The 12,577-nt window shown below is 40.1% G+C and overlaps 1 protein-coding gene across 3 annotated transcripts in view; it reads right to left on the reverse strand.

Annotated features, from left to right (window-relative positions):
• USF3 (upstream transcription factor family member 3) overlaps positions 1 to 12,577 on the reverse strand; it is a 37,170-nt gene that overhangs the window by 18,677 nt on the left and 5,916 nt on the right. For 2 of the 3 annotated variants that reach the window (XM_054060902.1, XM_054060910.1), the window contains exons 2-4: positions 5,015 to 5,149; positions 4,090 to 4,154; positions 1,903 to 1,931 (exon numbers count right to left, since the gene is read on the reverse strand). In XM_054060902.1, the coding sequence (XP_053916877.1) occupies positions 1,903 to 1,931; positions 4,090 to 4,136 (76 nt within the window). In that variant the 5' untranslated portion in view covers positions 4,137 to 4,154; positions 5,015 to 5,149. The remainder of the gene's footprint in view (positions 1 to 1,902; positions 1,932 to 4,089; positions 4,155 to 5,014; positions 5,150 to 12,577) is intronic. The other variant, XM_054060901.1, reaches the window with a different exon arrangement.

Consider the following 12,577-nt stretch of genomic DNA (forward strand, 5'->3'; position numbering starts at 1 on the left):
CTGGAGAGGGGCAGATTTAGACTAGACATAAGGAGGAATTTCTTCACCATGAGAACAGCGAGGCACTGACACAGGTTGCCCAGGGAAGCTGTGGCTGCCCCATCCCTGGAGGTGTTCAGGGACATGTTGAGCATGGAGGTGGGAGGTGTCCCTGCCCATCGCAGGGGGGTTTGAACTAGATGATCTTTAAGGTCCCTTCCAACCCAAACTATTCTACCATTTTCATATTTCTTACTAACATATACAGGTATCACAGTGGTCGTAAAGCACTATTCCTTTGTTTTGATAATATTTTCCACACATATCAGCTTGTCCAGATATTAATAACTTAAGCAAGCTACAGGGTTGGAGGGGGCTGGGTTTTGCATCTTGTTCAGCCCAGCAAATGAACACTTTGGAAAGCTATCAGCAAGTAAAACAGGAACTCAGAATTAGCACAAGGACACCAATCTTATAAGCAAACCTTATAAGACTATTTCCTGATACTTAATTCTAAAGAGATTGGCCACACCCTGGACACAGCCTGAGAGGCACTGTATTCCACAGTCCTCACAGGGAAAGTGCTCAGTGCCTTCTCCAGTTGAGTTTATAAAGACAACACAAAAGTGCTGTTCAATAAAAGAACTGGAATATATTTCTTAGGATAAACCTGCCAGACCCTCCCGCAGTCCATCCTTCTGCTGCTACTTGCAGAAGATGCCATTGGAGCTAGACATCACCAGCAAGAACAGGCTGCATTACAGCCGAGGGATGCAACTCTTGCAACATACAGACAGTATTAGCACAGAATATCTGGGATGCCAGTGTCCAGGTGCATGTCTCAGGGACAAGCTACAGGAATATTTCTAGTGCAGGGAACCTCTAAAGCTCTTGGGTCAGATATCCATCACTAATTTGCTTGTTTACCTCTCTGTTTTAAAGAGGTGGGTATTATTTGTGCGTGAATGCCTGTGCATCTATTTTCCTTTAGAAATGAACACTATCAAAACTGTTTACTTCCTACTTTAGTGACAATGGAAACAAGGGGCACAGTCCTACTTTCATACTTGGATGTACTATGACATGAGCCTGCAATGTGCACTCATAGCTCAGGTCAACCACATCTGAGCTGCATCAAAAGAAGCATGGCCAGCAGGTCAAGAGAGGTGATTCTGCCCATCTACTCTGCTCCTGTGAGAGACCACTTGGAGTATTGCGTCCAGATCTGGAATCCTCAATATAAGAAGGATATGGAACTGTTGGAATGGGTCCAGAGGAGGCCATAAAGATGATCAGAGCACTGGAGCACCTCTGCCATGAGAACAGGCTGCAAGAGTTGGGGTCGTTAAACTTGGAGAAGAGAAGGCTATGGGAAGATCTTAGAGTGGCCTTCCAGTACCTGAACAGGCTACAGAAAAGCTGGAAGGGACTTTTTACAAAGGCATGTAGTGATAGGACGAGGAACAATGGGTATTAACTGGAGAGGGGAAGATTTAGTATAGACTTTAGGAAGAAATTCTTCACTATGAGAGTGGTGAGGCACTGGAACTGGTTGCCCACTCTCCGGAAGTGTTTGAGGCCAGGCTGGATGAGGCTTTGAGCAGCCTGGTCTGGTGGGAGGTGTCCTTTCCCATGACTGTGAGGTTGGAACTGGATGATCTTTAAGATCCCTTCCAACCCAAACTATTCCATGATTCTACACTACTGTAACCTTGTACTGTGGAAAACAGTAAACTAGAGACCAATCAAGAAGCCCTTCTGCACAGATATTCTATGCAAGAGCAGAGAAATGTGTTTGGTAGGGGTTTTTCTTTTAGTATGATAAATTCCTATGGAGTAACCTCCTCCACGCAAAATACATTTTAATAGTTCAAAGCATCTGTGCTTATTTCCAAACCAAACAACAAAGTATAACATTCCTACCTGCATTATGTGTCTCCCGGTTTTTCTTACTGTGAAACATAAAGCGAAAACAGTGATGTGAGACAGAAGGAAAAAAAATCTGCATAACAAATATGTTTCTATTATTTCCATTACAGCTAAAAAGAGTAAATGTTATATTCTGCTCTGTGAGCAAGAAGGTAATAGAAGTCACATTCACAAGGACTGGTCTTCAACTTGAAATTAAATAGTTTCTGACAAAAACTCATTCACGTCCAGATTTAAATTTCAGTATAACAAGACACAGCATATAACATCATTTGATTATTGTTACATACTTAAAAATAAGGGCAGAGCTGGATTTTTATGTTTCTGTTCAGTGACAACTGTTACACAGTCCAGTGTTCAATAAGACCAGATAAAAAAAAAATAGAGCTAATTTATGAGAAACAAGGTAGTTAAGTATTTGTCTGAAATGTTGCTTTCCACTCACTGGATCAATTAAACTGGAGAAAATGTTACTATGCAGATTGATCTTTCTAGACATGTTACCTTTAAACACACCTTCTGCTATCAGACATGCTGCCTTTGTGTGAGAAACCAGAATTACTATTCCTCCCCAACCGTTCTTTACTGCCTCAAAATTCGGCCTAGTTGTAATATGGGCATGTGAGGGTTGTCTTTGCTTTCAGATGTGCACCTTGGATTTCTGGACCAATGGCAACCAGGTCAGAATCATTGTGCAATGCCTCAAATTGCTTTGCTAGAAGTCAATAAGCTCCAAATGTATACTCTACACACACAAATCAGATGTACGGTATACATGCAGCAAGCTAAATACCTTCAGGAAGTAAGGTAGAGCAAAGCACTTGCTTTCTGGAAAAAGAAACATTATAGAAAAAAATATCTTTCAAAAGATTTCTGTCCAGCGGTACACTCTCAGTCTAGATGTTTGTCTGGAAGATGCAAAAAGCAGAGTAGTGTCTGCTACTCTCCTTTTCCACTGTTACAGCACAGTCCACATCTAACAAGGAATCTGAAGGGAGAAGTAAGACGCATGTGGATGACACACCGGGACATGATCCTTTATGCTTTGAGCTGAGACACATTTATTTCTGGTAACTCACCAAAAGTACTGTGCACCTAGAGTAACTCCAACAGTGATCACAAGACAGTAATGCTACTGCAGATAGTCAGACCTGGAGATATTTACTAAGAAATAATGCCTAAAAATGAACACTTTCAAGTCTAATAAATGCTAATTGAAGCCTGCACGTTTGTTCTACAACTATTAAAGGAGTGATTCATCTTCTGTTCACTGAAAACTTGCACCACCAGAACAGGAATGCACGTAAACTATCATTTTAAGTGTTTTCTAATTTTACAGTAAAATACAGATCTCCCACTTATATCCAAAGCAATCATCTGCCAGTCAGAATTGATCATATATTCTAAATACACACAATAATATAAGGGCTGGAGAGGCTCAGCTGTCCTTTAATTCCCATTACCAATACAGAATCCAAAATACTCTATCAGTGGGGTAGAGCCATAAAATAACAAAGAGTTAAAAAATTTCTGCAGGACAAACCAATGCTGTCTCTGAGTTCTTATTATCATAAATCATACCCTACATGGCCAGCTAGCATGAGATGAAAGCTGTATTTAACCAGGGACTGAAAGATTTCCCCACCAACAATGAATGAAAACCTGGAAAAGTTGTAATGAGCACCGAGTCACTTTGCTACAAACTTTGGTCACAGCATTGCTGTTCAATCTCAAGATGCATTTTGAGTTCCAGCAGAGATTTGAGATGCAAGATCCAGATTCCACTGGGAGCTGAGGAAGAGATTGAACTTACTCTGTCAAAATTAGTATAGTGACTCCCCTCAATCTCTACAAGGAGTCTCTGCAATAATATAGGTTGCACTCTAATTGAGCTGGTGACACAGTTTTATGCACATCAGAGCGGTCAGTGCAATAATCAAAGAATCTCCATTGCCTGGGTGGCCCAGGCAGTCACATCCGCAATGAATAATGCAGCACAGATACAGGAAGAAAAAAATGGAGTTTTGCTGCCATAGTTCCCAACTTTTTGATCAGCCCAAGTCAACCCTCAGAACTTCTTGTCAATACCCTTATCGCCAAACTTTTAGCTAGAAACTATATAACTGGATGCGACTGCAGACTACAGAACTACAAAATGGGCTCTTTCCCACAGAAACTCACCGATGTTGCTTCTTAGAAGGTGTCTCATTCTCTGTCATCTCTGGCATGGTTTCGGAGAAGAGAGCCTAAAGAAAACATGGAAGGAATTAACAACTCCTGCACTCTTCAGAACTCTTAGCACACACATTTGTTACACCATTTCGCCTTCAACCACAAGGGCAGGGCCATACTACAATGTATGCACAAATCCATCACCTTGACGTACAATGGCTGGTCATTAAAAAATTAAGTACGTTACCTGTTGGGGTACTTTATTAACCCCTGCTGTCCATGATGAACTGGTTTCCTTTTCCTCAATTACTTTAAATATAAAAACAACTACAACCCCAACTACTTTAAGGAATCAAGAAGGAAAATTAGAGTATAAGATTGGTTTTTGAATGGGAGGAAGTATAGATGAACTCTCTTTCATCAGCCCTTCCTAACTGAATATGCATTCAATTCTCAGTACTAAATAAAACATGAATGCTAAACAAATTACAATCTACAATGAGGATATTTAATTAAAGACAGATTTACAATGTTGTTAATGTAGCAAATTATAAAACTTACTTGCTATTGAATTAACGTACACTTAACATGGTCACAAATTATACCATCAGTTCTCAAGATACATAAAATTCAGTTAGAAATAAAGTTATGAAATAAAGTTAAACATAACAGTCCAATAAATTGCATCTAACTTGTCCTCAGCTTGAACATGCCAGTAGCCTTTATTTAGATAAACAAAATCATTATTAAAAAAAAAAAAGAGAGATAGTATCAATGATGTTTGAGCATGTATGTGCCAGAGGAATAAATTTTAGAGACCAAGTAAAAAAGTATACTGTAGATCACAATAGGAAATTAAGAAAAAAAATCTGGTTTTGATAAGGCTGAGGTCTCATTTAGTTTCATGCTTCTGCTCGTCTTCTGACCAACCAACCTGTTATTGCAATTCTTCCCATGCACCCTCAGGCTCCTTGTGGCTTCACCTCTCCCTGGCTCCTCCTGGAAAGCTCATTGGCTTCTTTTAACAGGCTTCGTATCTTTAGGGTAATTTTTTGTTTGTTTGTCTGTACTGTAAGGAAGTGGGGGTGGTTTTTAATATGATTTTCAACACAGAACAGTAACCCACTACTAACACTAACATCAAAAAGAAGAAAAGAAAATCTTTACAAACCAGAAAACCAAACATCTTTAGAGCTCCCAAAGCACTGAAGAATACACTTTGGAAAGGGTTCTCTGCACATGTCTGTGTGTAAAGTTAACAGAAATAATCTTTATTGTGCCAGAGCAGAACTTGGATTACATTCTCCAGTCTCTGTATTCTGAAAGGTTAATTGAACACAGTGCTACTATTCAGTAAAGATTAACTGAGGAGAAACATTGGAATTGATGCTGTTGACCATTCTACCCCTTCTTTACAGACTTTCTCTAGTCCTTAAAGAATCTTATCTTTGCGAATAAGATCCAGCTTGGGGAACTCAAAGTGCATAAAGTCTTCAGGAACCTAATCCAACTCCTCACTGAGTTTAGCAGGTATGCAATTATGATTTCATATACATATATATATATACACACACACACACACACACACACACACACACATATATATAAAAGGAAAACCTCATTTGAGCCAAGGCATTTTTTAGACTGCTGGCAACCACAGAGATGTTCATACATACACTGACAGACCAAGGTCAGCACATCTTGTTTCAGTGGGGTTTTTTTTAGTTGTGAAAAGCAGCCCAGCAGAATTTATATCCATTAAGGCTATCAGCAAAGAAACAAGAAGCAGAGTAGCCAGTAACACTATGCTCACGTATATCCATCATTAAGACAATACCTTCTGTATAGGGTAAAACAGCTATTCAAGGGGGCAGAGGGGTCATTTAATTTAGAAATAGCACTGCATATACTGTGTAGTGGGGTAAGGACATGAGCAAAGAGTACATGGACATAGTTCTGGTACAGCAAAGCTCACAAATGTTATGCTTAGAAAAAGGAAGATGCTGGGTTGCATCGTGTGGCAGTCTCATACCTTGTTTCTTCACTTTTCTGCACTGTCTGTAAAGACAGAGTTATTGCATCTGTTTCTGGCCACTACTAGACCATGGCAAGGATAGTGGAAATTGGAGGAAAACAGGTCTTAGTTTTGGTGAACTTAGCATTTTTTTTAAAGACTAATGTATTCACCAAGCAACCACATTTTTTAATTTTGGAAATTTATGCAATTTCAGGAATATTTCTGTATTGCAGTATATTTAATATAGAAAGCATTAGTGCGAACTCAAATTCCTAAGTGCTATGCAAGGCTACAGATAAAGCACAACTTTGTCAGGGTAAAGGGTGTAAAAAAGCACCCAACCACAAATATCCTCCTCCAGAACAGGCAAAGCTCTTCTGACACCACCTGCTCCTCCCTGCACACAACCCAGATAAGATCCACAACCCCATCTCCCCACTGTCCCAACTCAGAGCTCCCACTTCTCTCTCCCAACTCAGGCTCTTCGTACTCCTATATTCTTCTGCTCAGAGTCCACGCCTCTTCAGCTCAATTCTTATTCCTATTACCAGCATCCCTGGTACATCTACGCAGTTTTCCGATTGCCTTATTTCTTCCTCCTTAGCAGATGCCTTAAATGATTCAGCAATGCACTGCACATAATATTTCAGACTATACGCAAGGCCTTAGAAGTTTGTGCTGCAATTTATTACTACAGCTTGTAACAGAAAGTTCTTACCACACGGTGTCAAAGACTGTTTCTTTCTTCTTGACGTACCTTTTCTTTTTGAAATTATGCCCAAGTGATGCCATTCACTGCACATTCAAAGCCAGATGCCACTCAATATACAATGAGAGTGTAAGCATCAAACCATCAAACACAAACAACTTATAATTTGTATTTGGTATACTTCAACTCTGCTGGGAACTACAGCCCATTTCATATAGAAAACGTGCTACAGGAATGCAATAAATTTTATTCTAACCTCACTTTACTGTTGAATTTCTTTAAGTCATAAGTTTATCATTCAACCAACGTTTCCTCAAAAGCTTTGAAGTAGGTTTTTTTTTCTCATCACTTCCACAAAACACTACCTTACTACACAGTATCCAATTAACCACTTGGTTTACCTAAAGTTCTGATTTTCTACCTGAAAAGAAGTGGTTAAGTTTGTTAAGCAACACCTGTATACAACTCTGGAGTTTTCACTGTTAGGTTGTACCATAAGAAACATGGTGAACTGAGGCTGGTTTTTTTTCCAACTCTTACTCTGTAAGGACAAAAATCTCTGTATTTTATTTGATGCAAAACTGTTAGAGCTGGCAGTACCAGCAAGGTGGCAGTCTTAAGAGCTGCTGAAAATATGGGCTATGGAAATTAAACCAAAAACAAAAATGCTGCCTAGGCAGAGAATTCTGTGCTCTGCTGATGTTTATACTGTCTCCATTTCTTCCTAAAACTGTTGCATCACCAGAACTTTGAAATGGGATTCTCTTTACTTCTTCAATCTCAACTAATACATCTTCATGGAGAAATTCCTTCACTGATAATCTAAAGCAGAAGACATGTGTTTGCTCTACAAGCTCGGGGGCAAATGTGTTTTAGGTTCACTTGAGACATACGCTCACTTGACTCAGCTGAAAGCCTTTTGCAGAGAGAACATAGCAAATTCCAAATTCTTTAGCCTGATGAAAGAGCAATTCAACGTTTATATTTATTTGGTATTAAGGTTCCCTCAAGCTTTATGCAGTTTACAGCTCTTACAATATCAACCTGAAATATTGATTTTAATTTAAATGTAATGCCATCCCCAGTAATGAAAACCTATTTTTGTGTTCTAGAGATTTAAATTCAACGTAATTTAATCTTGTTTATAGTTCTGAAAAGGTGTTTGCAAGTGTCTTCTTGTCTACCACCCATCTTTGCAGGCAGCATTCAGCAACTCATTTTATGAAATCTTTTCTTCAAAACATATGCACTCAGTAGACTTAGCTTTTAAAGAAAAAGTTAGTTTAGATTATATTATTTGACATCCAAGATCAGGTTGGATGGGGCTTTAAGCAAGCTGATCCAGTGGAAGGTTTCTCCACCTATGGCCAGGGGTTGGAACCGAATGATCTTTAAGATCCCTTCCAACCCAAACCACTCCATGATTCCATAATTAACCTTTCACTCTTTATTTAGCAAATGTTTCAACTTTAATATTAATTTTTAAAAGAAAAAGAATTCTTCCCATCTGTTACCTTTGGATGTACAAACCAAACTTTCTCAAATTAATAAAGCTACTCCATTCCTCTACATGAAGCAGAAAGAATCTTTAATTTGTAGCTACGCATATTCTATAACCAAATCTTTCTTGCTATTAACATACTTCAGCAAGCTTACACTGTTGCATTGCTACAGTAACCTTACAGTTCTTAGTAGTTTTGTACACCTCATGCAGTTCACCATGATTTACAACTAAGATCAGTCCCAAGACATGGATAAGAACTACTCAAACGCTATTTTTCTTTTCTGCAAGACAGTGTCTTCATTTGTGTGACTGCTGGAGGTCTCTTTTCCAACCTTCCACGCATGTTTAAAACAAAGTGAGCCTCAACCAGGGACTTAATCCAAGCTTTTAATCACAAGCAAGGTGCCCTTGAGAAAAAAAAGACACGATTTACTGCCTTTTCTGCATTCCCCTTTGATACACTTCTATTCTGACTTTGCATCTACCTAATAAAGCAATTACAGGAAATGAAACTTGACAGCTTACCTTTGTGATTGTTAACTATGTATACTGACTATTTTTGCCTACAAAGGTAACTTGCTAAGACTACTGCACAGAAAGTTTCCCGGTAAAAGTAAAAATCCCTTCGGTATCTTTCAGTTTGGTTTCTGAAGAAGCCAAGGTTTTCTTGTTACTGCTTCGTGCCTCTTCATACACCCACTCACATCAGCTAGTCCTGCTGACTGACCCCAGTGAAGCCTCTCAACAACACTACGTTCTGAGATGTTTACAAACCCCTGACACTGAGCAGAGAAAGAGGAGCGAGGTCAGTGCCAACCGTTAAGTGGTTGGATACTGCTTGGGTCCGTGACCAGCTGGTGTCAGAGACTGGTCACAACACACACCAGCCTTTGCCGAAGAAGATGTATGAGGGATTAAAGGGCAGAAGAGACCTATCTCAACTTTTCACAGAATACAGATTCCTGATGCAAACCAGCTGGCAGTTTCCTGGGGTAACCAGACTGCTCTCAGAGCTTCTGCAAAAGTTAAGAAAAGAAAATCAATGCCAATAAACTAAAACTTGTTAAACAAGACAGCCACTTTTTTTTTTTTAAGGTGTCTGTAGACACCTTAAAAACACATAGATACATAACACATGGAAAACCACTGCTTTTAGAATTGTTTTCTCTACCTCTTTCGTTCGTACTGTCTAAATTCAAATACATTGGTATTCTTACTCCTGCTGAGCTAAAGTAATAAAGTCTCAGTAAAGCTATTGTACAAGAACATGCAAGAGAAACAGAAAATTTCCTCTTCCTTTTTTAACAGCATTGGAGGAAGAAGCAGGGTTATCACTCAAGTGATATTCCCTCATATCTATATCACTTTTTGTTTTCATTTATTATTTTCATAATATTAAAGACATACTTGCTCATGACTATTTACTCATAAGCAGTTTCACCTGTCACTTGGGAGAACAGACAAACACCCACCTCTCTACAACCTCCTTTTGGGTAGTTGTAGGCAGTGATAAGGTCTCCTCTCAGCCTCCTGTTCTCACACACTACACAGCCCCAGTTTCCTCAGCTGCTCCTCATATTCTATGATAGCTGTTGGGTCATTCTGAGAAATCCTGAGCAGATCTGCTTCAGAAAATTCAGGGAAAAAAAGAAACTTCCCTATGAATCACCTCTCACATTTATTCTTCTTGCTCTACTGTTGTTGCCCCTTAGGTCTGACTAGGTTAGTATGGCCTCATTTATTTTTAAACCTTAGAGGGGAGCAGATAGACAGAAAGACCGTGCCTAACAAACCAAGTATTTCACTCACTCATGATGTTCTGAAAACTATTCAAGGAGGGTTATTTCTGGATAGTTTGCATCCAAGATGTGAGCTGCTGCCACTCTTCTTGTGATCTGGATGCTTAACAGATAGTTTTGAACATTACTGGCAGAGATAAAGCTGCAAATTATTTCAGTTAGATTTAACAGAGACGTTCAAACTAAAGACATCTGAGCCCCAGTGACCAAGGAAAGCAGGCACACCTTCTTAACAACTACTTTCAAAGAGGAAATTTAAAAACAAGATCAGTGTATATCAGGCACCAGAAAATGGAACCACTAGATGCAAACCCATAGGATTCATCAATTCCAGCACTTGCAGAATTACTTACTTAGCTTTGGAGCTAAGAGAATTACTGTCCATGAGCTATCCGGGATAAATAAACAGTTCTGAAAGGACTAGAAAAAGCAAATAAGACCACTGTAGAAACTTAGCACTGACAACACAGCAGAAACTAAAACCACATTTCCCAGTTATTACTTCACAGAGATTTGAAATGAATGGATAAAGGGAAGGGACAGACTGATACCATGCTTCTTTAGAAAATGCCTTACCTCCACCTTCTTTTCCTATAACTGTGCAAAATCACTTCCCTATTGTCACCTGAGCCTGACTTGAGTATCACTTCAAAATATCCTTGCCATGTCCACTGTGTTCCCTAGCGAGGAGCCAGCTCAAACAGGTAAGTTTTCCAAGTGAAGAAAGACATGGTCTTCCTAACCCTACCCAGAGTGAAATAGAAAAAACACAGCCAAAGTGAGTAAGATGGACTGCAAAACCTCTTGAGCCAATTTAGAGGTGGGTTTCTCTACAACATGCCAACCACAGCAAGTGTAAAACATGTCCTTGACAGATGCCACTAGTTCAGGTAAAGACAATATTAATAATCCAAATGATCCGCTTTTGAGACTGTGCATCACTTTTTGTCACTGACCTAAATAAAAACAAACCTAAGAAGCCCTCAACTCTTCCACACTTTCATTTAAGTGGACACAGGCATCAGCTAAGTGCCCGACAGCTGCCTCCGAGAGACATTTTGAACTCAAGCCACGGAGATAGCAAGACAGAAGAAAGGGTGTGCAAGTGCTAGGTGCGCCAGTGGTCAGAGGCTCAAAGGCAGAGCTGCAGCCCTCAGTTAACACTTCAGAGCAAGGAAATTGCAACTCAGAAGTACGCAACGCAGGCATGCTGACTGAATACAGGTGAACACTAAAACAAACAGTAATTATCACTGTTTTTAATAGTTTGGATACAAATGGTAACTGCTGCAGTTTTAACTAAAGATAATGATGACAAGCCAATGGTCATGTAGGCAAGATGTGATTACAGCACTATAATCATTGACTCTTTTTTTTAATGCACTCTTCTGAGATTTCCTTAGGTTCGGAAGTAGGTTATGGTATTACAAAATCACAGAACACTTGAGTTTGGAAGAGACCTTTGGAGGACATCTGGTCCAACTTCCCCCTGCTCAAGCGGGGCCATATACAGCCAGTTGCCTAAGACCTCGTCCAGACAGCTTTTGAATATCTCCAAGGATGGAGACTCTACAGCCTTCCTATGCAACCTGCTCCAGGGCTCTGTCACCCTCACAATAAAATAATGTGTTTTCTGATGTTCAGGTGGACCTTCCTGCATTCCTGCTTGTGTCCATTATCTCGTTTCGTCACTATGTACTGCTGAAAATAACCTGTCTCCATCCTTCTCTGCACCCCTCCTTCGGGTATTTATGTATTTTGATGAGATCCCTCCTGAGCCTTCTCTTCTCCAGGTTGAACAGCCTCAGCTCTTTCAGCCTCTCCTCATAGGAGAGATGCTCCAGTTCCTTCACCATCTTTTTGGCCCTTCACTGGACTCTCTCCAGTGTGTCCACCTGTCTTGTACTGGCAAGCCCAGAACTGGACACAGGACTCCAAGTGTGGCCTCAGCAGTGCTGAATAAGGATGGGAGGAATTGCCTCCCTTGACCTGCTGACAACGGTTCACCTAATGCAGCCCAGGATACCATGTGCCTTCCTTGCAGCAGGGCTCACCGCAGACTCACATTCAACTTGCTATCCACAATTCTCTGGTGTATCAGCCACTCTTCATGGTTTGGTGTCATCAGCAAAGCCCCTCAGGATAGACTCTGCCCTGTCACCCACATCATGAAGATGTTCAACAGGATCAGACCCAATATGAATCCCTGGAATATACCACCAGTCACTGGCCTCCAAATAAGACTGCATGCCACTGATCACCACCTTCCGGGCCCAGCCCTTCAGCCTGTCCTCTACTCAACTCACATTGAGATTTGAGCATTGAGTTCTGAAAGGCAACCTACAGTTGAAACCTGATGCACCGCAAAGTAACAGTTTTTGGTTGTATTAGTTATTTTATGAGAATCTGAGCCTGAGCCAATGAGTTACACTGCAACATATGCTAAACGGGCCACTTAATTTTCCTTA

Source organism: Cuculus canorus, chromosome 1 (genome assembly GCF_017976375.1).
Source record: "Cuculus canorus isolate bCucCan1 chromosome 1, bCucCan1.pri, whole genome shotgun sequence".
Taxonomy (NCBI): Eukaryota; Metazoa; Chordata; class Aves; order Cuculiformes; family Cuculidae; genus Cuculus; species Cuculus canorus.